The sequence below is a fragment of the Trachypithecus francoisi genome, unplaced genomic scaffold (genome assembly GCF_009764315.1).
Source record: "Trachypithecus francoisi isolate TF-2019V2 unplaced genomic scaffold, Tfra_2.0 Lachesis_group12, whole genome shotgun sequence".
NCBI lineage: Eukaryota > Metazoa > Chordata > Mammalia > Primates > Cercopithecidae > Trachypithecus > Trachypithecus francoisi.
The window spans coordinates 35967146-35994515 of record NW_022681457.1 but is presented as its reverse complement, the minus strand read 5'-3'; the positions used below and the strand labels follow the sequence as shown (position 1 = coordinate 35994515).

Here is a 27370-nt window from a genome sequence, read left to right as displayed (position 1 = left end):
TGCATTTAATGGTTACTAGGTTTAATGCCTGGTAGTGTGAACAACTATTTTATATTATTTTTGTGTTTAAAATGAAATAGTAACTTCAATTTGTTTATTACCTTTGTTAAGAAATTTGCAAAATAACTATGCATTTTATTATGGCCTTTTAATATTTTTGCCTGCTTTGTTTCCTAAGAATCTAAATTTTCATTTAAACTTGCTATGAAAAAGCTATAGTTTATGTACCCTTCTCTAAAATAGAAGAAAACATAAAAATAGAGCAAAGAGAACTCTAAAAATGGAAATTTAGTTATTATAAACAGAGGTTGAAGAAATATATTCTCTAAATATTGTAGCACTAAATCATTCTGAACCCATTCGTGTGCCAGTGTCATGCTAAATCTTAGCAAAATGAACTAATACAGAAAAAATCTCCCAGACGGTGAGGTTCAGAATTCATGGTTTCATGCAGTGCCATGGCTATCCATCACTACCTTCCCGTTCCCTGAAGCTCTTCTACTTTCACCTCCTGCCTTTCAGCAGAAAAGTCAACATCAGATGCTATTTTCTACACCGGAAACTCAGACTCTTTTGTAGTTTAGCAGGATAATTAACAGGTATTAAAGACAATTTAGCACGTAAGTGAGGCTTTCTCCCAGAAGGAATTAGAAGAATTGACTAGGCATTGACCGGGCATGAAAAGAGATGAAACTTTAGAGTACTTGCACTATAAATTATAGGAATTTATGAAGCTAAATCATGGGAAAATAAGGTCCTCTTTCCTCCCAATGACAAACTCTCTAGCAGTTGGGGGAGGGAGATAGTGCAGCGGGTCCCTAATACAGGCAAAAAGTTGTCCCTCCTCCCACACCTGCACAGACAAAACTGAAATAAAATTCTGTCACAGACTTATATGAAAATGAGAAAGAACAAAATACGCAATATACAAATGAGATTCTGGGAGTAATGAGTCAACTGTACTTGATTTTAATCACTATTCTAATATTGTCCAGGTATCTACTTTAGCCTTTAATTGCATTTTCTGTAAAATAAATCCTAATATGCAGTTATTTTAATGAGTAAAGTACATTAAACTTAGTATGATATTTAGCTCACAACAAACATAAAGTAGAAATTGTTATTATAATTATAAAATGGTCAATGTATATTATATAATTTGTATGTTTTATAAATTTATATTTATGAAAATCTCAAGGTTCAATTCCAACACTAAGTATCCCAGTTTGTCCAATCCACTATTATATTTATTATTCTATCAGGTGCTGAGATTAGGTTGAAGCCAGGGACTAATATAAGAAAAAAAACAGCTGGAACAAAAAAGTTTTTTAAGAAAAATTTGCAGTAAAGAAATACAGCTTCAATGTGCTTCTTTTGATACAGCCTCATCTCTCTCTGCACAGAGGCAGCATGGTGTTCTGATGCGGAGCTTTGGCAACAGAACTAGACTGCCTTGTCTTAAATCCTGGCTAACCCCTGGCTAACCATGTAACCTTGGGAATAATCATATTCACTTGTGGGATTCTTGTGAGAATTAAATGAGCTAAATACAGAAAGCATTAAAAAGAGTATGTGTCTAGTATACAGAAGATATCTGCTCAATAAAGAGAAAGAAGTCCTTTAGTAATGTAATGCCTCTGGTAACTGAAAATTTTCCATGATTACTAATTTGGAAAAAAAAAAAAAGCCTCAAGATACACACTATCCTTAGTTCTAAAGCAGTGTTTATGGGAATCAAAGTGTCATACCTTGTAAACTGCCAAATGCAAGGCTGTAAATCCATTTCTTGACAGTCGAGATGGGCGGAGCCCTTTTAACATAAGAGTTCGAATATGTGATTTGTTGCCTTAAAGAGAAAAATGAAAAAAGGCTAAATCGTTGTGGGGATGGGGTGAGTTTAAGATTCTCTTTGACTTAATGATAAATGCCACACAGCTGTATAAAAATGTCAAGCTGCCGTTCTGCAGGCCATTTGTAAAGTTTTCTATTTATTGACAACCTTACTTTCTAGGGGATATTTCTTTTCCATTTATAAAACTTTATTCAAATGCTGTGTATTTTGATTCTTCCTCTTAGATTTTTTTATTTAGTATCCTCATTATCGGATGGTTTTGAAACATAAACACATAAGAGAATTCACCATAACAAACTATTAGTGAAAAAGCTTAAATTAAAAAATCTAGTTGTAGAGGATTTATCTGAACATTATTAACAGTAGCGCTTATTTAGATCAAAGAAATATGAAGGATATAACCAAGGTTGGGAAGGCACATTTAAAGTTGAGAGAACAACCTGTTAAGCAGAGTCTGTTTGGTTTGTTTGGGAGAAATGGTTAAGGAATATGGTTAGAGTTGACACACATTTCTGTTCCATTTTAAGAAGTTAAGTTCAACGAATGTAGTTTGGGTTAACAAAATAAATATTAATGGTTCATTCATCAATTCAATAACTTTACTGAGTGGATATTATATGCCAGGCACCAATCAAAGTGCTTGACATACATTAATAAACAAAACAAATTAAGTGTAAGCCAGATTAAACTCTTAATCTTCACTTTGATCAATCCTTACTTTTAGATTTTATCTTTGGCATTTGTCACTTTTCCATGTACTCTTGTTGAATATTGTGAAGCAACTGCTTGATGCTATTTTGGGGAATCTTTAACTGCTTCTGAATTTAAGTTAATCCCTGACTGGCATGCCCAATATTGAAAAGAGATTTTTGATTTCCAAGCAAATTGAGTGACTTGGTTTCCGGTAGGAACACAATGAAGCTTAAATTTAAAGCTAAATCAATTGGAATATTCTGCCTGATAGTTACTGCCTAAATGGAGATTATCAAGGTTGGAAAAGGCAAAGCAGAAGAGAAAATTGAACATGAATAGAATTCTCTTGTAGACTATTAAGCAGCTCAAGTCACTGATGATATACACATATAACCAGTTTACAAAGTACTAAGTTTCAAGTACTCACCTCCACAAATGCAACATAAATGAAGTAGAGACAGCCCATTTTCAGTGCGGTAATTTAAATTTACTTTACTGAAGGCTTCATCAGAGCTGAAAAAAACATTTTACAGATGATCACAAAGTTCATCTTTTAGCATATTGTCTTTCATTTGAAAATTTTAAATGCAAATTCTGTTACTATCAATTCAGAAATGTATTTTTTTCTAAGATTATTTTGCACTTACAGAAAGAATCTTGAACCCTCTATATGAAGAATTAAAATTGAGAGGAAATTCTGTAGTTTTACATTGTAATGATGTCACCAGAAATAACACTATGTTTCCAATAGTTGCTCCAGAATCACTGACAGCTACTAGGTGTCACAATAATGAATTTAGTGGCACTTTTTAAAGACAAGTAAAACCAAGGTCAGACATAATCTAGGAACCTGAGAGTCACTGTTAGTAGGGAATACTTATATAATACATATATAAAATTGATTATTATGAAAATCAGAAAATCAGAAATCAGAAAATTGTTGTCAAATATAAAAGGCCAAGAAAAGTCAAATATGACATGAAATTATAGGGGACAAGAAAGACCTTCCCCTTTGCCTCTCTGAAGTTTTGCTGAAATCAACTGACAAAAGGGACATTAATAGAAGAAAAGGCATAGAATATATTTGATTATAGTTTTAAAAGGCATAAGAGACACAAGACATAAGAGCCTTCAGAATGAAGACTCAAAGATACAGGAACAACTCTGTAAGTTCTGGTTTCTATGACCTGCCTTGAGGGAAGAAGTATTCTAGTCTCTATGGCTATCCTCTGGGGAAAATGAGGGGTCAGAGACAAGAGGAGAGGAGCAGGTCAGAGAGAAAGTTTTGCTTCTAAGGCTGCTTGTAAGGCCTTCATTTTGAGGTGTCATTTTCTGAGTCTCAACAAAAATGATGCTAAAATTACCCGAAGAGTTATACTTCAAAAAGAAAGTTGTATATTCACAGTTAAGTTGGCAATGTTAACAGTGCAATAATCATTTTTGATTACATATCACATGCCAGATACGATAGTAAGCACTTAACCTTACTTATTCCTCAGCACAGCACAATGTCATGCGCATTGTCACATATATTATTTTACTCATTTTATAATTGAAGAAATTGAAGCTTAAAGGGTTAAATAACTTGCCAAATTGAAAAAAAAAAAAAAGAACAAACTACGTAAGAGGCAGAATCAGGATAAGATTTGAATCCTGGTGTAACTATAAGACAAGGCTTTCAAGGATTACCACGCTGATGAAATGATTTTTTCCACTTTGAAAACATCAAAACATAACAGGTATTGCTATATAACATTGGACATACGTACTGAAAAATTGCATTTTCTCAGGGGTTTATTGCTACATAGGAGCTCCAGAGCTTTTTCTTCTTTCACTATTTGCCATTAAGTTCATTATGGTTAGCTCAAAAGAAGGTGCATCTTTCCCTGTTTTGCTTAGGCTGCTGGTTACATAGTTTTCCTTAGGATCAGAAGGCCTTTCTCTCCTCCCCCAACCCAATACTTTGTTTTCTTTCTTGTGGTTTTAGAGTATGTTTCATTTGCTGGACAATAGAAAGACCAGGGAAGAAAAGCCAAAGCAGCTCAGAGTTGAATCATTGTCCATCAACGTTCTCAGTTTCCAGTCACAGTTTTCTTTCCCTTTTTATTTATGGACACTGATTTCCTACAACCTTTAAGAGAAAAAAAAACCAATCTACTTAGTTTGAAAGGCAGAGTTCAGCTCTGCCGAATACCTCTACTATTTCAAGTCATAACCACAAAGAAGACCTCTGTGACCTGTGAATGCATTTCCAAGTGTGTTCCAAGTACCTAGTTTACTTTCTTCCAAGACATCCATAATATATTTGGGTTTCAGGGTTTAAAAGCCTGGCTGAGCCAAAGACTACAAATTTCTAAGAATCATGTTATTTTGTGAAGTTACTGCCATACCATAAACAGCTCTATCATTTATAAGTAGGCTCATTTTATTATAAGTGGACATTTAAAACAGTGGTATTTTCATCAGAAATGATTTTGATTGCAGTATTCTTTGAGCCGAGGGAAACTGCTGATAGAAGTGAGTTAAATTCTTAACTATCTTCATGAAATTCTAAACTCCCTGCTTATATTATTAACATTTATAAACACTGGAGTTTATTGTACTTCTACAAAAGGCTTTCCAAAGCAAGTTGAGCTGTGTTTTCCAGTATTAGTAAGCTGTCTACATGTTTTGCTGCAGGGAAACACAGAAAGCAAGAAGGGTAGGAGGGTAAAAAAAGTTTGAGAATACTGTATTCCCACGACTGTGAAAACAAACCACAAGACTTGCCATTTCTAATTAAAGCATTTCACTGAGGTTCTTCAATGACCCTGGATTTAGAGCCTTTCTCTTTTTAGCAGTACCTTGGAGAATAGCACTTTTTCTTTTTCTATTTTAAAATTCCAATAGCTTTTGATGTTCTTAACTGGGTGCCTTGATGATAATGTTCTGAATTTATAGTACCTTTCAAGTGTAAGTACTTTACAAGTGATATGAGACTTTGGCTCACTCACCAAAGACTATGCTATCTCTCTAAAGCTGCTAGAGATTTAAATAGGCAGGAGGGAGCTTGAAATTGACCTGTGAGGCCAAGGATATGATCTCATTTCTACTGAAAAATGTCCTGGGAACATCATGGACCTCAAGAGGTCAAGAATTTTAGCTTTACATTCCTCTTGAAAGGCTACCTGTGGCTCTCTAGGGCCCTCCTGGGGCAATGGTCTTTGTTCCGACAAAGACGAGGATTTCATTAATAGAATCACTCCACTTCTCACCAGGGACTATATCACAGTACCTTACCACAGTTTAGACCTTTATCTGTGAAATCTGACCCAGTCAGAGTACAAGAGAACTTTGCTTCAGGCAGAAGTTGTAATACACTGGGATTATATTCTTTTTTCCAGTATCTTATCAGATGCTACTTCCCCCCACCTTTCTTTTTGGAGAGATTTTCCTGAATTTCTCCTTAGATACTATGTGAGATTTTGGGTGTGAGTGAAATGAGTTTACTTTCAGATGTCTGTTTTCTATTCATAATTTTTATTTATCAAGGTGCTCTGAAAAGTTTAAATTATACATAGAACACAGAACTGCACATGAGATTCTCTTATTTAAACTTGACCTCTCAAACTTTTAATATTACTGTATTTTCAACAGTGGAGATATGCAAAGAATGAAAAATGCAAAGGAGGGAAAAAAGGTTAAAGTTGAAGTGAAAATCACTTTATTTGAGAGGGTAAACTCAATTGCTTTCTTATTCTGTGATCTAACTTTGATGATCCGTTCAATAAGTCTGGCACAACACCTACTAAACACCTACTATATGCCTCACTTCTGCTCTTAAGGCTCACTTCAGGTTGTGTTCAAGAGTCTCCTTGATATAAACTACTCACTAAATCCTGTATCCTTTGAATGCATCAGTCCTGGAAATATACATACTAGATAAAATCCTGAAATTGACTGTTGTGTTGTCCTGATATCTAATACTCCGATCAGCTTTGCAAAACAAATGAACATGGAATAAACAGAAAATACAAGATGCCAGGGTCCATTCTTGATTTTTTAAAAAGAAAGGCACTAAGTAAATGTTTATTATTTACATAAATAAAATTGAAAGCAAGATTAATGACTCTTTATTCAACAATTATTCCTCAGCTAACTGAATCTTGAACTAGACTTTACCATCTATAAGTGACTCAGTATAGAGTCCTAAAGAGTTCCTTGCTTTAAACTGAGCTGCTCCTTGTTGCTTTTGTTCTCCTTTTGAATTATATCCTCCTTGAACTCATGCAACTTCTATTAATGTCAACAAAATGAATCAACAGAGAATAGACTCCTGTAATATTTGGCAGTCAAGTGTGATTTTAATAGTACAATTTTTAGTTCAACTTTAATAACTGGAATGTACATTTTTAAAATGAGAGTTACTTTGGGGGCTATATTTGAATCCTAATTCTCACTTCCCATTAACTTCTAGTCAAACGTTTCTGTTTTGAAACATGTAATTAAAATATTCAAGATATTTAAGCAATCATTCCTAGGAGAGAAATTTCATTTTCTCTTCTTTTGCCTCTTCTAAAGTAACTGTGTATGTCAAATTCACTGCCAATTGAGCATCACTTATGTATTCTAATACCCTAAACTCAATTTATTTTTTAATTTCCCCTTACATTTTTCATCACCTGCCATGCCACACTGTAACTTAACATATCCTAATGAGTTCATCGTGCATGCTGGGGCATGAATGAAGTTCCTAATTAAAATAAAGCCACTATTATGAATATATTTCTAATAGTAAATGCTGTTCTTAATCATTAAAAATGATAGTTCTGTACCCAAAGGTTACTTTCTTTCTAGTAGCATAATGAATTCTTTTCCTAGCCTTTACCTTTTACCCAGAAAAGTGTGTAGTTTTGTGATCCAATTAAATTTCTTTTTCATGACCTCATCCTTTCAAGAAGATATCTGACATGAATGACCACAAGTGGGAACTTATTAAAATGTAACATTTGAACAGTTGGCCAAAAAATAACACACTGCTGTCCAAGGTATTCAGACAGGTAGATACATTTTAAAGCTAATTCATTGGTTGAAACTTAGGGGAAAGCCAATAATGTAGAAAGAAGGTAAGGATTTTTTATGGGTCGTCTAGTTTCCCAAACTGATCATTTAAGTTTCAAATGGCTAGTTGCAACTTCTTGCCTATTCACTGCAGATTCTTCCCTGTCCCATGCCCTCCAAGCAACAGAAGCAGACAAATAATAAGATCTGTTTCTAATATATATCGCCAAGAAATATCCAGAAATATATTTGTTCAATATCTTCCAAATAAAATCTGCAAACTAATACTGTGAAGTATATTCATTTATTCAGCCATTCATACAATAAACAATTATAGAGTTAGAGTGACAGATACAGCAAGAATAGCTAAGCATTATAAAATTGATGTAATAATTGTTACGTCATAAGATTGTTGTGAAGTGTAAATGAGTTAGAGTTTGTAAAACTTTTATAAATATTAACTGCTATAATAGTTATTTCTAGTAAGGCATTGATATTGATTATTTTTACTGTTTTTTTGTATTGTTTTGCTCTTCCAAAGAGGGATAGCAAAGTAGAAAGGAATCATGGAAGTACAGGATGGAAGAGAAGAAGAAAGGAAGAGTAAGGGGGAGAGAAAATGATAGAAAGATAGCAGGCTAGAGATGGAGAAGGAGAGGGAGAACAATAGGGAGAGATAGAGAGAAAGAGACAGAGAGAGACTGAGGTCAAGTTGCTTCTCAATGATTTCGCAAGATATTCCTGTAAAATTATAGTTCGTAACTAGTTTTACCTGGACAAACAAAAAAAGAATTAGAGAAATAGACTGGCTTAGGGCATCATGAATTCTTTGTTTCCTTTTGGGTTTCAGGTTTTTTGTTGTTATTGATGATTCTTATTTTTTGTTTTGTGGCTAATTAGCAAAACACACTACCCAAACATGTCAAATAATATTTTCATCCTATGTTAATTATAAGATGACATTTCCCCTTCAATATCCTACTTAGTAGTTTGACAGAAAGGGTCTACTTCTCTTAAATAAGATCAGCTTGAAAAGTTTCCAGAGCTATTCATCTTATAATAGCCAGATTTCATAGTTGGCTATAGTGCTAAAAATAATTTTAGAAGATAATTCATTTAAGGATGAGTATAGTGGAATGCAACAGGCCTCAGCAGAACTTTTCAGAGAGAAAAGGTACAAAAAGGTATATTTCAGAAAACATGTTTTTTCATTTCCTCTATACATTGTGACTTTTTAATGGAACAGAGCATTCTTTTGACCATTTTTTTGTACATAATTAAACCTAGTCAGTTTTAAAGTGAGGCACTGTAATTACTGACCAAGATGTATCTACCCAATGCCAAAAAAATACAGGTTGTTTTGGATTATGTTGATGTCATAGTGTTTAAAAATTATGGCTTTTCTGGGCCGGACGTGGTGGCTCATGCCTGTAATCCCAGCACTTTGGGAGGCCGAGGAGAGCGGATCACGAGGTCAGGAGATTGAGAACATCCTGGTCAACATGGTGAAACCCTATCTCTACTAAAAAATACAAAAAAATTAGCCCGGCCTGGTGGCGGGCGCCTGTAGTCGCAGCTGCTCTACTCGGGAAGCTGAGGCAGGAGAATGGTGTGAACCTAGGAGGCGGAGCTTGCAATGAGCTGAGATCGCGCAGCTGCAATCCAGCCTGGGCAACAGAGCGAGACTCCGTTTTAAAAAAGAAAAAGAAAATTATAACTTTTCTGGAATATTCTCATAGTTTTACATATTATATTATAGATTAAGCAGATACAAAGTTGGCTTGACAATGAAATTAGCAAAACATAGTCTTAAAATTTATTAGGATAAAAACTATTGAAACAGGCCGGGCGCGGTGGCTCAAGCCTGTAATTCCAGCACTTTGGGAGGCCGAGACGGGCGGATCGCGAGGTCAGGAGATCGAGACCATCCTGGCTAACACGGTGAAACCCCGTCTCTACTAAAAACTACAAAAAAACTAGCCGGGCGAGGTGGCGGCGCCTGTAGTTCCAGCTACCTGGGAGGCTGAGGAAGGAGAATGGCGTGAACCCGGGAGGCGCAGCTTGCAGTGAGCTGAGATCCGGCCACAGCACTCCAGCCTGGGTGACAGAGCGAGACTCCGTCTCAAAAAAAAAAAAAAAAAAACTATTGAAACAAAATAATTTGAATGAAAACGTTTTAAGTCACATGTGGAGAGCCATCATTTCCATAGTCTTTTCAAAAAGGTTGTATAATATTCATAACCAAGATTATTAATATGATACATTTTTAAATCAAATAAAGATGGGTGTAATCCTAGGTAAACTATACAAATTGTTTAATCTAGTTCAAGCCAGTTTAATTTGATTAGCCTCATTTTCTCCAAGTATAACATGACAATTGCAACACTTACTTCAGAGGGATGTTAACATAAACAATAATGATTAAGTGTTAATAAACATTTCTGAGGTTTGGCCATGTGCCAGACACTGTGCTGAAGCACTTTACATATGCACCATTAGGATTATATAAGCTGATGCACACAAAGATATATAGAAGCATTTCTGGCATATGGTAAGCACTAAGTTATTAGTTTGTTTCACAAATAAATACAAATATAAATAAGGTTAAATAAGGAAAAAAACGCTGCCTTTAGTGAACACATATACTAGTGGGGAGATAGACTTATAAATGGGTAAGAACAGCACCATGTAGTAAGTGTTATTATGTTGATAAGGATTAGAGGCAGCGCTGAGGAGGATATAATCAGACAATGGTACTCTAAGGTGCCCTTTCTGTCTTTCCTTCTCCTCCTGCCTTCTCTTTTTCTTCTTTTCTTCCTGCCACCAATCCATTACCTAAACAAATGTCCAAAGTTGTGAGTCCAAAGTAGCAACTTTACAGCAGAAAATGAAAGAACATTCCATTTGCATTTCCCTTCTTTCCCACATCAAGCTGCCATTCCAAAGCTGCTATAAATTGGCATAAGCAGGATAATTATTTAGCTCTTTCCGTCTTACATTTAGTTCTATATTGCTGTTTATTATATTGTGGGTAAAAGCTATGTCAGGAAGATTGTGTATTCGAGCTGATAGAGCAATGGTGTATTATGTGGTGAAAAATCTCTTATAATGAATGAAATTAGCATCTACCAGGAATGTCATAAAGAAATTGGTTAGCAAATGAAAAACTCTATTTACATCAGTGATCCTTTACCTTTGACGCTAGTGTTAATGTTCAACGTTCCTTTTTCGGTATTGTATACAGTCTCCTTGCTGTCTAAATGTTTAGAGAAAGGCTGATATCAGGCAACATAACATAATTGCTTATCATAGAAATGCTCTTTATATTATAAGATAAATAAATAAGGGTGAGTAATGAGATTCTAACATTTATTTAGCAGCTATAATGCTCTAGATACTCATTTAAATGTCATTTCATACAACATTATGTTTGATCTTCCCAACTACCTTTAAAATTTGGTGAATGAGTAAGTAAGACAATTTATATTCTCAGAACATTATTCTTTTCTTTCTTTCATCCACCATTTTATTCCAAAGAAAAGAAAATACTTAGAACTCTGCCCTGGAAGCAATTGACTTTTCTGTCCCAGATTATGCTATCTACTTTGACGAAATCAGACAAAAGCATATTATTCAGTTTTTGCTTGTTTGTTTTTTGGTTCTCTTGACTCTCTGTAGACCATACCAGTTGCTTACTTTCTGTTCCCATATTCCTCATCCCTTCACTAATATCACCTCAGGTAAAGAGTTCTCAGTGCAACTTGGATATCTTCCTAGAAGTATAGTTTTCAAACTTTAGAAGTATCACTTTTATTATGTATAGTTTTATCTGGGGAGTTTGTTAAACATTCAGGTTCTTGGAAGACATCTCCAGAGATTCTGATTCATTTGATAAAGGGTGGAGTCATGGAATCTAAAATTTTGGCAAGTACTACAGTCTCCATCTCCATTAACATAAGAGGCCCCTAGTTCTTGCAGAAACATCATTTTAGACTGGATAATCCTCTCCTCAACTTCCTTATCATCACATTCTGTAGCTTCTTTAATGTCATCAGGACCAGGTTATTGGTCTTTCTCTCCAAAAATGTCTAACCATTATCCTCAGTAAATTTGATAGCCATTTTGATGAGCCTTCTAATACTCTAGTCTCAAAATTCTTCAAATCCCTTTCAATAAAAATCATTAAAAGCTACATTTCAGATTTTGGAATCATCCTAAATTGTGCTATTACTTTACATTTTAATTTTGAAATAATCTTCCTTCATAAAAACTTTCATTCTTTCTAACTTTTAATAAGCTATTTGTTACTCTAACTTTATGATAAAGGCTTCTGTTCTTTAAATTGCCCTTATTTATCTAATCAATCATGATAATAGAAATTTCTAATTATTCAATGCTTACTATGTGTTGGGCCCTGTACTTAGTATTTAATTTACCTCATTTTGAAAATATCCCGTGAGGTAATTATTATTCACCTCATTTTATACATGGAAATGAGGATTAAGGAGATTAGAAAACATATCCATGGACATACAGCTTATAAATAGAAGAAGCTGTATTTAAAACCATGTTTGTATGACTCCAAAATTCTTACATTGATTTGCATAACTTTCTTATTCAACTCAGATAATATGGTCAAGACATTATTTTTTCTCACTTTTCCTAAACTTTCTATGGTACTCATTCATTGTTGCCTACACACCTTTACTTAACTATGCTTTTTATCTATAATGATTCAAAAAATCAATGAATACATCAGGACCTAAATCTTGTTTTTGTAAGCAGGGTATAGTAGGAAGAGCACTATCTATGGAGTCAAGCAGACCTTGACATAAATCACATTCCAGAATTTACTGACCATGTGATTTGACAACTCCCAATGCCTTGTCTCTAATCCTTAATTTATCATCCACTAGAGTTAATATTATTCGGCACACATTAAATGACAACAATCTACATATGATAGATAAATAATGTCTTGTATTTGATGTATCTGGAACAACACTTGAATATGAGCTGGCACTGAACAAATTCTGGACTGTAAGCTCCCTGACACAGATTCCTGCCTCTCACCCCCAAAGCTAATGAGAAAAAAGGTCACATTTGTTGCATTTAGTAGAAACATAGGAAAAGTCCGTTATAGCAGTTGTCAACACAGCTTGTAGTTGTTGATGTGGTATGAGAAAGAACCTTACATCTTAAATCCATTGTTAAGCCTAATATTCAGGTTTGGATACATCTAGTTTAAGCTAACCTTGACCTATTTGCGCAATAGTTTCTAAATTAAAAAAAATACTAAATAACTGAGGCTTTGACCTTTAAAAGTTGAGGAAAATTTCTTCAATGTAATCACATTTCATTTAGCATATTTATTTAAGTCAATAAGAGTTGGATGTTTATGATTAAGTTCTATATTCATATTTTTCCAACAAAACACATATATATTTATAATTTTCCTATACTAATGTACCAGTTATATTTCTATAGGAATTTCAAATGTTGTTCCATATCTCAGCATGTGATACTACTTGCAAAAGTCAGATCAGTGGTATCTCATCACAAGTGTCACTGTTAAGTTCATCATCTTGGGCCAAACTATAGAGAGAATCAATTATTTTTGAACCATAAGTTGAACACTTGTGAAAGCCTTGTTAAATCCACTGACAAATTTCATATAAACTATATTATACATGGATGATTTTATTTGCCAGTTATGTGATATTTATATATTTACTGTATCTAATATTTTGTTTTAAAGATATGTCATTTGGTCATTGCTTTACACTTGTTTTCTAAGTAAAATAGAGGGAGTGATGAGTGCATTATGTAACACAGCTGTAAATGAACATGACTAATTGGCATATGTGGAACTTTTCCTTAGGCAGGCAGGTAACTTTCTTGAACCTCTAATGGGCATCTAGTTTCTCAATGTCAGATTCAATTTAACCAGAAGGCTTATTGTGAATATAAGGGTCTTGCTCCTCTTTTCTGAACATTTTGTGTCTTCCAAGGTTGTGACACTGTTTTAGATTATTTTTCTCTTGTTATCATGGAACAAAACCTACTGAAATCCTGAAGGCAATATTATATGTTGTTATATGATTGTTCAGGGGCAGAATGATACTCAGTTCCATTAAGGGATAGCCTTTCAATGTCAAGAGACCAGAGGCTTTGTTAAAATTGGACTTACCATCATAGTTCAAAGAGAACAATGTGGCCAATATGCAACCACTATGTGGGAAGAAAAATCTTGCTTTTCATTGCTGGCATGGTTTACAAGAATGATCTAATTTCAGAGAAGATTATTGAGATCAACAATAGCTTGCACTCAAAGGCTAGCCCTTAGGTTCTTATTTTTAAATTTTAATGATGGCATATTACAAGTCATATTTTTAAGGAGGTGAGACGTTATGTTTACATTTTGAGAGTGATATGAGTGGTCAAAAAGAGATAATCTGACATCCTAAGGCTTAGAACATGACTGCTTTTGTCTGAGGTTCTATGGCTTTAAAAAATACACAGATACTTTAAAAAATAAGGTGAATACTGTAGACACTTATACAAAGAAATAACTCTTACAACTTTACCTAAATATATGCCTTAGTTCTGTCAGTTCTTTTTCCTTGATCTGCAGGTCATCTTCTAATCTTTCTATTGTGATAACATATGATTCACTGACTTTTTTCTTCCATTCATCTAGTAAAGAAGAACAAATGAGATTGATTTATAGTTGTGTTTTGCAAAATGTAGACACAGATCATAATATACAAGTAATCAAAACTGTTTTTATTCTGGAATCTACAATACTTAATTTAAATTACTGATTGTGAGTTTAAAATGCAGATGTTTATATTTAAAATGCAATCATATTGAATTGTAGTAATTAAGAATCCATTTGATATTGGATAATATATTTACATAGAAAAATATATTTGACTTATTTCATTTGGTTTTATTGCAGTTTAATTATAGCAATCTCTAGTTGCAAGACAGTTTTTAGGTTTTAAATACTAGATACTTAAGATATAATTCTAAAATCCCTACATTCAGCAATATTCCAAGTTTTTTTCTGTAACATTATACCAAGGAACTAAAGTAATATTTTTGTAAGAAATTTATTGCTTCCTATAAAGATCTTCAGAAAAAAAAATTTGAGTTCAGATAGATTTTCAAAGACTTTCACATAACATGCTGCCTTATCTTCTATATACAAATTAACACATATTCCAATGAGTTGTTAGTTATCAGTACCTGTCATTGAACCATGTTATATTTAAGGAAATAAGAATAATTAGAATAATTACCAGTACAAGTTTGGGTTGGTCTAGATTTATAATTTCCCATTTATTATGTTTCTTCTTTTCTCCAGGGCAGTTCTTCAAGCTATAAGATTCCAAGTTCAAGTGCAGTGACAGCCCAGTTGAAAAATATTTTGATAGTCCGGCTAAAAATAAGCCCAGCTGCCAAATGGAATGTCATGCAACAATGACAAAGAACAAAATCGTGTGTGCTTTCAAGGGTGAAATCATAAAGGGAACTAATCAGTCTGTTTAAAAGAACTGTATCAAAAATAAATAGCAAATGTTTCAATAGGATTATTTGCTTCCATCAATTATCTACCCGTACATACTTTCATGGACCATTTATTTAACAGATAAATCTAGAAAGTGATTCAGTTACATCTGAAGTTCACAAAAGAGCTATTAAAACTACCCAGACCTTCTTTCAAGATCATTTTCTCCTAAGCCAAAATAATGGCAGTTGGTAAAGAGTGGTAATAGAATGTAAATACATAAATAAATAAATAATAAAAAATCATAATCTCTGGCATATAACTAATAGAAATGAATGTAAGTTTGGCCTATATAAGAGCTACATAATTATGTTTGTATGAAGAAATTCTCAACATAGACCAAGATTTATACTGTTGTTGAATATTCTGACCATAAGAATCATAGATAAGAATCTAAGACATTAAGTTCTACAAATAGCAATTCATAAAATAATAAATGACAAGAACAATAAGATTAAGAAGATTGAGCATTTGCTATGTGTCAGACCCTAGTCTAAGTGCTTTACATATATTTCATTATTTAATCTCATGCAATGCTGCTAGGTAGATATTATTCACAAATTATGGATGAGAAAACACAGAGTTGCTAGTATGTTGGAAGTCTGGAATCAATTATGACCATGTGACTCTAATATCCAAGCTAGATATTATTGATTTGTCTTCAGAATTTCTCTTTCATGCACCTTCCATTTACTTTATGGGGACATTTCTCTTTGTATGCATATTGTATGCATATTTCTACTGATATAAAGAACCCAGGCTATGATGGAGAATAAATGGGAAACCCAGAAAGAAAACATTAAATTTTTCACTGTAGATTCATTTCAGATAATCTTCTTATACCTACAAAGTATAAACTTTAATCTTCAGATTCACATCCAGAGGATATAGCTTTAACTTAACAGATATGGATTTCATATTTTCTATAGTTAAATGTTCAAACAACTCTCTTTTTGAATAAACGCTTAGGCAAAGTTAGGATTCAGCACATCTTTTGCTCAGCAAAAGTAATCAAAGTTTCAGAGATAAGGCTTCCAGACTGATAAGATACAGTTGGCGCATCAGGTATCTGGCTTCATAGACACTTTGTCCTCACCTGGACATATTCTCCTTTTCCCCTTTTTATCAGTACATGCCTACCACAGCTGTTAATACTTGCTGTACTGCAGTGGCATCTAGTTACCTTGGTCCATACACTCTACATTCTCCTTGTTTGAAGGCCAGACATCTTCAGTTCCACCAGCTTTCTCTAAGCACTTATGTGACCCCCATTTTCTCAGTTTGGAAAGTCTTCGTTTTGTTCAGGGACCTTCCTGCTTAATCTCTTCTTTCTTCCTTATCTTGAAGATCATACTGGATAGCCTTCTTTAAAAAGCTTGCAATCCCCCAGGGCTTTACCTTGGGAAATAATGCACCAGCTCTTTCTCCTCTTGGTTTCTTAAAATAGTCATGGTTTCTATACTCTGAATCCAGAGGGACAAAGATGGGAGCCTTCTAGAGGACAACTGTATTTTTCTTGATCTCTTTTCTTATTTGTCTCTAATATCTCAGATCTTCCATCAATGTGTGTGTGTGTGTTTGTGTGTACATGTATCTTTTCTACATATGAAGGAAAAATTAGCTCTTATATCATCTTCCATTGTGTTTCTAATTTCCTGCTTGGGACACAAGTCTGATGTACTGCTTTTTAAAATTTTTCCTTTTGATTTTCAAGAATACTTTTATTCTCTTAAAAAGCCGTTTTACAAATGAAAGCTTTGGCTTTCAAAGGTGTGATTTCTGCTACGAGTTTGAAAATCCAATCAGTAACTCAGTTGAACTCCCCTACATTCTAACACAATACATTTTGCTGGAAAAAAAAATGAAAGGATAGAAATATAAGAAATGCAGAAAATTACTCAAAATATTACCCAAAATATTAACCATTATTGAAGTATAACTGTTTCCTGGTTTGAAAGAAACAATCTTTATCGATAAGCCCTTCTTAAGAATTTGGATCTAGGTAATGGTTTGAGGTACTAGAGTAATTTTTTCTGGGTACCTTCAGCCTGATGAAGAAATGCTGGAAAAAGTAAATGGTCCAGGATAACATCCTTGCATTCCTGTTCCAAAGAATGTTGGAAAGAAACAAGATAGAATCAAAACATATTTTCCCTAATACTCAGTACATTTCTGTAAAAATTACTTCTTTCTAATAAAGAGTTGGCCACATACTCTAACTTGAATCCTACTCTCCCCAGTCCTAAGACGTCCAAAAGTGGAGAAAGCATGTTATATCATACATTATCAAAAACACAACTTGATTACAAAAGCAGTCTGCTTTCAAACTTTAGTGAGGGTGGGCAACATGAGGAGCTTTGTTTAAAAAAATAGAAACCCGGGCTCCATCCCTAGAAATTCTGATTCAGTAGATCAAGAGTAGAGTCCAGGAATCTGAGCTTTAACAAGTTACTCTGATGATTCTAATGTAGACGCTACATGGAGCATCATTTAAGAAGCACTATTTTAAGGTTCCTTAAAGTGAGATGCCTACTTAACAGAAATGTTTTTTACCTTTGAATTTCATGCAAGAGAAAAGAGATAAGTAGAATAAAAACAAAAGAAAGATTACTTCAGATTCTCAAAGAGTTCTATCCTGTGATAATTCCTGGGGCAATAAATGATTTGGCTGTGCAAGTATAGTCTCATATTTTAAAAGTGATTCACAAAAAATGGAAGCAATCAACATATTCCTTCATAAGTGAATGGAGAAACAAACTGTGGTATACCCAGAATATGGAAGATTATTCAGCAGTGGAAAGAAAGGAGCCATGAAAAGTCATGGAATAACTTTAAATGTATATCACTAAGTGGAATAAGCCAGTGTGATAAGGCTACATACTGTGTAATTTCAACTATATGACATTTTGGAAAAGGCAAAACTATAGAAACAGTAAAAAGATCAGTGGTTACAGGGGTAGAGGAGAGAGAGGAAGAGATGAGTAGGTGGAGCACAGGGAATCTTTAGAGTAGAGAAATATTCTGTATGATACTCTAATGGTGGATACATGACATTATTCATTTGGCAAAACTCGTAGAACTACACAACACTAACATAAACTATAGACTTTAGTTAAAATCATATATCAATATTGGTTCATTAATATTAACAAATATGCTATATAAATGTTAATAAGAAAAATTGTGTGTGTGTAAGGGGAGTATATAATAACTCTGTACTTTCTGATCCTTTTTTTTGTAAACTTAAAACAATTCTAACAAAATATTAATTTAAAAAATTATGGAAAAATATAAAACAAATAATGCAAAAATAATAATTCATTAACAAGAGCATTTGAAGTATTCAAGGAAATTTAATAATTTATAAAGAAAAGCCAATTCAAATACATGATTAATAGTAAGGTTTCTTTCTTTTATGCTTGCTCATTTCTTCATTAGAAAATGTCAGAACACATTTAGTAAATATTATTTCTTCAACTACTTTGTTTCATCTACATTTGATATTCTACTGAATTGCCTAAATCTAGTTTTAATGCCTCTGTCTTTTCAACTGATTTATCAGACCACTTCTGCATACAAATAGTTATATTCTAATACTCCTTCAATAAGCTTACTTATGTTCTTTCTGCATTACTTTATTTGGGGTTCATATGATTTATTTATCCCAATCTACACTTATGCATCTGCTATTTATATTTATTTTATACTGATTTCTTTATAAAAATTTAAAAGGATGCTTTCAAAATGAAAAACATAAAAATTGACCTTGACACTTTTACCTTTATGGTTCCAACAGAGAAATGATAAAGGAAATGTATCCCATGAAATCAAACTAATGCACTTGGAACAGTTATTAGCACATTTAAGAGTTGAATTAATTTATACTTTGACAATTTCTTTCTTTGTATATGTGTCCTTATTAGTATATTTTCATGTTTTTGGGAAGCATAGAGTTTCAATGTGTTGCATCTGGTTGACAAATTAATCACTGCTTTAAACATAAGAAGCTCGAATTACTAGTTTATATTTATTTTTTCTCTTATTTTTAATAAAGATTAATTTGTGTCGAAATAAAGTTATTTTAAAAAGAAATTGACTATTGCCTAAGATGCATACAACTATTCAATTGCACACAATTCTTTGATTTTCTTTTAAATAATGTGTTTCTGCATTTAAAAAAGCATAATTTGTAAGAGTCTTATTTATCAAACAATTTTCTTTTTTTTCACTAGAATATCTAAGTTTATAGTATGTTGAATGATTTATAAATCACCATGATGAATCTGAACATGTTGAGGTAATATTCAGATTAATCCTCAAAAATGAGTAGGACTTGATAATACATTATAATGAATATATAATATATTTATAATATGAAGAAATCAATGTCACAGTAATTTAAAGATGTGTTCTCAGTATCTTTAACTGCCAGAGTATATTTTAAAAAGGAATAGACAATATTGCTATTTCTGTGTCCAATAAAATATAATAGCAAATGCAAAGATCTTAGTTTTTCCTGTAACTTCCTTTGTTGGTGGGTAAACATGAAATAAAGTTGATTAAATAATCTAGATTAAATAGAGATAAGAGTCACATTTCTGTAACTGGCTAAAATTTCTTTTCCAAATTTATATGACTTCTTTGAATTATCAGTCTAGCTCTTTACAGATTGATGAGTCCATTTATCCATTCAAGAAATATGTATTGTACCAAGAAATACACAGAGCTCATGGGGCCAGAGATGCATGAGTAAACAGGTAACTGCAATATAATATTTGTCCTATGATGAGATATACATGATTGGCATGAGAAAGTCCATCTATTAAAGGCTAAATTTCAATCAGAAAAAGTTTACTGGAGGAATTAAAATCATCAAATAATCTAAACTTCATGACTCAGGCCACTTCCATTGCTTCTTAATTCTTTCTTCACTCCTCCTAAAAGTTAACTAAACAGCTTAAAAATGATACTGTGTGATAATTATAGTTCAATTAATAGCTAATTATTGTTTTGGAAAAATAACATTTTTAAAAATGTTATTTAGAATCTAATGTAATCAACTTTATGTTTGTTTGTTTTACTAATTAGAGGTTTCTCTAATTAGAGGTTTCTAAATCATATAATAAATAAACAAACATAAGAAACTGGGGAGAGGGAAACCACAATAATAGTTCTATTTACGTAAGAGTTTTCCTTTTTTTTGCAATTTTTATTTTCTTTTAAAAAATTTTCAATTTAAATTTTTGTGGGTACATAATAGATATATATATTTAAGGGTCACATGAGATATATTGATAGAGGCATACAGTGCATAATAATCACATCAGGGCAAATAGAGTATCCATCACATCAAGCATTTATCTGTTTTGTTACAAACAATTAAACTAGAAACTTTTAGTTATTTTCAAATGTATAATTAAATTATTGTTGATTATAATCACTCTGCTGTGCTAACAAACACTAGGTCTTAGTCATTCTTTTGAACTATTTTTTGTACCCCTTAACCATCCCCACACCCGACCACCCACTACCCTTCCCAGCTTCTGGTAGCCACTCTTATATTCTCTATCTCCTTGAGTTCAACTGCTTTTATTTTTAAGTTCCCATAAAAAATGAGAACATGCAAAATTTATCTTTCTGTGTGTGGCTTATTTAACTTCACATAATGATCTCCAGTACCGTCTACGTTGTTGCAAATTACAGGATCTCATCCTTTTTTATGGCTGAATAGTACTCCATTGCATATGTGTACCACATTTTCTTTTCCACTCATCTGTTGATGGACACTTAAGTTGCTTTCAAATCTTAGCTATTGTGAACAATGATGCCACAAACATAGGAGTGAAGTTATCTCTTTGATATACTGATTTGTTTTCTTTTGGATATGTAATTCAGCAGTGGGACTGCAATTCAGCAGTGGGATTGCTGGATTATATGATAGCTCAATTTTTAGTTTTTGGAGGAACCTGCAAACTGTTCTCCCTAGTGGTTGTATTCATTTTCATTCCTACTAACAGTGTACAAGGATTCCCTTTTCTGCACATTCTTCCCAGCATTTGTTATTGCCTTTTTGATGTAAGCCATTTTAACTGAGGTGAGAAGATATCTCTTTGTAGTATTGATTTGCATTTTCCTGATTACAAATTATGTTGAGCACCTTTTCATACGTCTGTCATTTGTATGTCTTCTTTTGAGAAAAGTCTTTTCAAACATTTTGCACATTTTAAAATTAGATTATTAGATGTTTTTCCTATAAAGTTGTCTGAGCTCTTTATAAAATTCTGGATATTAACAAATCCCTATCAGATGGGTAGTTTGCAAATGCTTTCACCCAATTTGTGTGTTGTCTTCACATTGTTGATTGTTTCTTTTCTGTGCAGAAATTCTTTAACACATGTGATCCCATGTGTTTATTTCTGCTTTGGTTGCCTGTGCTCATGGGATACTACTTGAGAAATCTTTGCACAATGTCCTGGAGAGTTTCCCCAATGTTTTCTTTTAGTAGCGTCATAGTTTGAGATCTTATAGTTAAGTCTTTAATCCATTTGGATGTAATTATTCTACATGGCAAGAGATAGAGGTCTAGTTTCTTTCTTCTGCATATAGATACCGAACTTTCCCAGCATTATTTATTGAAGACACTGTCCTTTTCCCAATGTATGTACTTGGCATCCTTGTTAAAAATGAGTTCATTATAGACATATTAATTTATCTCTGGGTTGTCTATTCTGTTCCATTCATCTATGTGTCTGTTTTTATGCCAGTAGCATGCCATTTTTGATGCTGTAGGTATCTTTAACTGCTAGAGTATATTTTAAAGAATAATTTAAAGTCAAGTAGTGTGATTCCTCCAGTTTTGTTCTTTTTGCATAGAATAGCTTTGGCTACTCTGAGTCTTTTGTGGTTCCATAAAAATTTAAAAATTTTGTTTTCTATTTCACTGAATAATGTCATTGGTATTTTGATAGGGATTGCATTGAGTCTGTAGATTGTTTTGGGTAGTATGAACATTTTAACAATATTAATTCTTCCAATTCACAAATGTGGACAATTTTTTCATTTTTGTGTATCTTCTTCAATTTCCTTCATCAATGTTTTTTATTTTTTATTGCGGAGGTCTTTCAATAGTTAGTTAATTCCTAGATATTTAATTTTATTTGTAGCTACTGCAAGAGGAATTAATTTCTTGATTTCTTTTTCAGATTGTTTGCTCTTGGTATATAGAAGTGCTACTGATTTTTGTGTATGTTGATTTTGTATCCTGCAGCTTTACCAAATTCATCAATTCAAGTTTATTTTCTTGTGGAGTCTTTAGGTTTTTCCAAATATAAGATCATGTCATCTGTAAATAAGGATAATTTGACTTCCTCCTTTTCAATTTGGATGTCTTTTTTTTTTTTTTCTCTTCTCTGATTGCTCTAGCTAGGACTTCCAGTGCTATGTTGAATAATAGTGGTGAAAATGGGCATTCTTGTCGTGTACCAGATCTTAGAGGAAAGGCTTTCAGTATTTCCCCATTTAAAATGATACTAGCTATGAGTTTGTCATACATAGATTTTATTGTGTTTAAGTATGTCTCTCCCATATCCAGTTTTATGATTTTTATCATGGAAAGTGTTGAATTTTGGCAAATGCTTTTTCAGCATCAGTTGAAATGTCCATGTGATTTTCGTACTTCATTTGGTTGATATGATGTAGTATATTAATTGATTTGCATATGTTGAACCATTCTTGCATCCCTGAGACAAATCCTGCTTGGTCATGGTTAATGGCCTTTTTAATGTGTTGTTGAATTTGGATTGCTCGTATTTTATTGAGGGTTTTTGCATCAATATTCATCACTGATACTGGCCTATAGTTTTCATTTTTTGATGGGTCTTTGGTTTTAGTATCAGGATATACTGGCCTCATGAATGAGTTTGGAAGTATTCTTTCCTTTTCCATTATTCTGAAAAGTTAGAGCAGGATTGGTATTATTTCTTTTTTAAAATGTTTGGTAGAATCTAGCAATGAAACCATTGAGTCCAGGCTTTTCTTTGCTGGGAGGTGCTTTTTATTATTGCTTTGGTCTCTTTACTTGTTATTGTTCTGTTTAGGTTTTGGATTTCCTCATAGTTAAATTTTGGTAGATTGTATGTGTCTTGAAATTGATTCATTTCTTCTATATTTTCCAATTTATTGGCATATAGTTGCTCATAGTGGCCACTAATGATCCTCTGAATTTCTGTGGGAACAGATGTATTGTTTCCTTTTCATTTTTGATTTTATTTATTTGGATAATTTCTCTTTTTTTCTTAGTCTGTCTAAAGATTGTACATTTTGTTTATCTTTTAAAAAAAGTCTTTTTGTTTCACTGACATTTTGTTTTGTTTTAATTCAGATTCATTTTTTTTGTCTGCTCTAGGCTTTGTTATTTCTTTTCTACTAAATTTGGTTTTGGTTTGTTTTTGCTTCTCTAGTTCTTTAAGGTGTATCATTAGGTTATGTATTTGAAGTTTTTCTACTTTTCTGATGTAGGCACTTATAGCTATAAACTTCCTTCTTGTTCTGCTTTTACTGTATCCCAAAGATTTTGGTATATTTTGTTTCCACTGTCATTTGTTTCAAGAAATCTTTCAATTTCCTTCTTAATTTCTATTGACCCACTGGATATTCAGAAGCATATTGTTTAATTTCCTCGTGTTTGTAAAGTTTCCAGAATTTCTCATGTTGATTTCTAGTTTTATTCCATTGTGGCCAGATAAGATCACTGATATTATTTCAATTTTCATGACTGTTTCAAGGCATGTTTTGTAACCTAACATATGGTCTATCTTTGAGAATGATCCAAGTGCTGAGGGAAAAAAATGTAAATTCCAAAGCCATTTGACCAAAGGTTCTGTAAATATCTATTTCATCTATTTGGTTCATAGTGCAGATAAAGTTCCATGCTTCTTTGTTGATTTCCTGTCTAGACAATCCATCTAGTGCTGAAAAGTTGGGTGTTGAAGTCTCCAACTATTATTGTATTGAAGCCTATCTCTCTCTTTACTTCTAACAAAATTTGCTTTATATACCTGAGTGCTCCAGTGTTGGGTGCATATACATTTAGAATTGTTATATCCTCTTGCTGAGTTGACCCCTATACCATTATGTAATGACTTGACTCTTTTTTTAGCTTTTGTATTGAAATCTATTTTTTCTGATATAAATATAGCTACTCATGCTCTTTTTTGGTTTCCATTGGCGTGGAATATCATTTTTCATCCCTTTTATTTTCAGTCTACATGTATCTTTATAGATGAAGTATGTTTCTTGTAGGCAACACATCATTGGGTCTTTTTTCCCCTATCCATTCAGTCTGTCTTTTGATTCAAAAGTTTAGTCCATTTATATTCATTATTATTATTGATAAATAGACTTAGTTCCTGCTATTTTATTATTTATTTTCTAGTTGTTTTGTGATTTTCTCTTCCTGTCTTCCTTTCTGCCTCCCTTTTAGTGAAGGTGATTTTCTTTGGTGGTATGATTTGTTTTCTTGCTTTTTATTTTTTGTGTATCTGACACATGTGTTTCGATTTGAGGTTACCATGAGCCTTTCAAATACTCTCTTATAACCCATTATTTTAAGCTGATAAAAACTTAACACTGTTTGCATAAACAAGTAAGCATAGAGAAAACAAATAAAAACTCTATACCTTAACTTGTGCCCCCACTTTTAATTTTTTGTTGTTTCCATCTATATCTTAATGTACTATCTATGTCTTAAACAATTGTTGTTGTAGTTATTTCGATTGGCTCATCTTTTAGTCTTTCTACTTAAGAGTGGTTTACACACCACAGTTACAGTGTTATAATATTCTGTGTTTTTCTGTGTACTTACTATTACCAGTGAGTTTTGTACTTTCAGATGATTTCTTACTGTTCATTAACTCCCTTTTATTTCCGATTGAAGTACTCCCTTTACTAGTTATTATAGGACAGGTCTGGTATTGATGGAATTCCTCAGCTTTAATGTGTCTGGGAAAGTATTTCTCCTTCAAGTTTGAAGAATATTTTCACTAGATATACTAAGGTAAGGTAACAGGTTTTTTTCTTCAGAACTTTAAATATATTATGTCACTCTCTCCTGACCTGTAAGGTTTCTACTGAACAGTTTCAGCCAGATGTATTGTAGCTCCATTATATGTTATTTGTTTCCTTTCTCTTGCTGCTTTTAGGATTTTATTCTTTATCCTTGACTTTAGGTGTTTGATTATTAAATGCCTTGAGGTAGTCTTCTTTGGGTTAAATCTGCTTGGTGTTCTATAGCCTTCTTGTACTTTGATATTGATGCGTTTCTCTAGATTTGCGAAGTTCTCTGTTATTATCCATTTGAATAAAGTTTTTATCACTATCTCCTTCTCTACCTCCTTTTTAAGGCCAATAACTCTGAGATTTTTCCTTTTAAGGCTATTTGCTAGATTATGTAGGCATGCTTCATTCTTTTTTATTCTTTTGTCTTTTGTCTCCTCTGTGTATTTTCAATAGCCTGTCTTCAAGCTCATTAATTCTTTTTTCTGTTTGAACAGTTCTGCTATTAAAAGACTCTCATGCATTCTTCAGTATATCAATTGCATTTCTAAACTCCATAATTTCCACTTGATTTTTAAAAAATTATTTCAATCTCTTTGTTAAATTTATCTGAATGAATCCTGAGTTCTTCTCTGTGTTATCTTGAATTTCTTTGAGTTTCCTCAAAACAGCTACTTTAAATTCTCTGAAAAATTAAATATCTCTGTCTCTGAAGGATTGGTCACTCATGTTTTATTTAGTTCATTTGGCAACATCATGTTTCTCTGAAAAGCCTTGATGTTCGTGGATATTCATCTTTGGGCATTGAAGAGTTAGGTGTTTATTGTCATCTTTGCTGTCTGGGCTTGTTTGTACTTGTTCTTCTTGGGAAGACTTTCCAGGTATTCCAAAGGACTTGGGTGTTGTTGTCTAGGCCATATCTGCATTCAGGGGCACCCCAAGCCTATTAATGCTCTAGCTGTTGCACACTTGTGGAGGTTTTGTCTTAATAATCTTGGATAAGATCTGGAAGAATTCTCTGAATTTTTAGGCAGAGACTCTTGTTCTCTTCCCTTACTTTCTCACAAACTAACAAAATCTTTCTCTCTGTTCTGAGCTGCCTGAACTGGAAGTGGGGTGACACAAGCACCTCTGTGGCCACCACTGGGGCTTCACACTAGGTCTCACTCCAGAGCCACTGCAACCTCTACCTGGCTACCGCCTATGTTCACTTAAGGCTCTGGGCTCTACAATCAGCAGGGGAAAGCCAATCAGGTTTGTGTCCTACTTTTCAGGATGGCAAAATTCTCCAGGTCCTGGGCAGGTCTAGAGGTGCCATCTTGGAGCCAGATACTAAAGTCAAAACCTTGGAAGTCTACCTGGTGTTTTATTGTACTTTGGCTGAGCTGGCAACCAAACAATGAGACACAGTCTTCTCCACTCTTCCCTCCTCTTTCCACAGGGAGAGGAGCCTCACACTGTGACCACTACTGCCAATGTTCCCTTAAGACCCAAGGGCTATTAAGTCAGCTTGTGGTGAATGCTGCCTGTCCTGGGACTCAATTTTCAGGGCAATGGTCTCATCTCTAGCCCAGGGCAGGTCTCAAAATGCTGTCCAAGAGCCAAGACCTGGAATTAGGGACCTTAAGAGCCTGCTTGATGCTCCTCCTGACTGTGGCTGAGCTGATACCTAAGATGCAAGGCAAAGTCCCCTTTATTTTCTCTCTGCTTTTCTCAAGTAGAAGGAATCTCTCCCTGTAGCTACCACAGCTGGAAAAGTGCTGAGTCTCATCTGAATCCAGCAAGACTCATAGTCTCACCCAAAGCACACAGCATACAACCTAAGTATCACTGCTGGTTATTCAGGGCCCAAAGGCTCTCTAGTCAGCAAGTGATGGGTCCTGCCATAACTTGGTCCTTCCCTTCAAGGCAGCAGGTTCCCTTCTGGCCCAGGGTATGTTTAGAAATGTTGTCTTGAAGCTAGAGTCTAGAAAGGGTACCTCATGACTCTGACTAGTGCCCTATTCTGCTGTGACTGAGCTTGTATTTGAGATGTAAGACCAAGTCCTCTTTACTCTTTCCTCTTCTTTTTGAGAATTTTCTTTTCACTTGTCAATTATCTACCTGTGGTTGTTCCTCAAAGTGAAAAGAAATATATTTTGATATAAGCAAGACAAATT

The 27370-nt window shown here is 33.5% G+C and overlaps 2 protein-coding genes across 10 annotated transcripts in view; both read right to left on the bottom strand.

The window, feature by feature from the left end:
* Positions 1–15008, bottom strand: part of TNNI3K (TNNI3 interacting kinase) — a 309994-nt gene extending 294986 nt beyond the window's left edge. For all 9 annotated transcript variants that reach the window (XM_033225301.1, XM_033225303.1, XM_033225302.1 and 6 more), the window contains exons 1-4: positions 14890–15008; positions 14173–14281; positions 2973–3058; positions 1749–1846 (exon numbers count right to left, since the gene is read on the bottom strand). In XM_033225301.1, the coding sequence (XP_033081192.1) occupies positions 1749–1846; positions 2973–3058; positions 14173–14281; positions 14890–14929 (333 nt within the window). In that variant the 5' untranslated portion in view covers positions 14930–15008. The remainder of the gene's footprint in view (positions 1–1748; positions 1847–2972; positions 3059–14172; positions 14282–14889) is intronic.
* Positions 15009–16280: 1272 nt separating this feature from the next.
* FPGT (fucose-1-phosphate guanylyltransferase) overlaps positions 16281–27370 on the bottom strand; it is a 35641-nt gene continuing 24551 nt past the window's right edge. Inside the window, exon 5 of the mRNA XM_033225316.1 lies at positions 16281–17007. Within this exon, the coding sequence (XP_033081207.1) occupies positions 16961–17007 (47 nt within the window). The 3' untranslated portion in view covers positions 16281–16960. The remainder of the gene's footprint in view (positions 17008–27370) is intronic.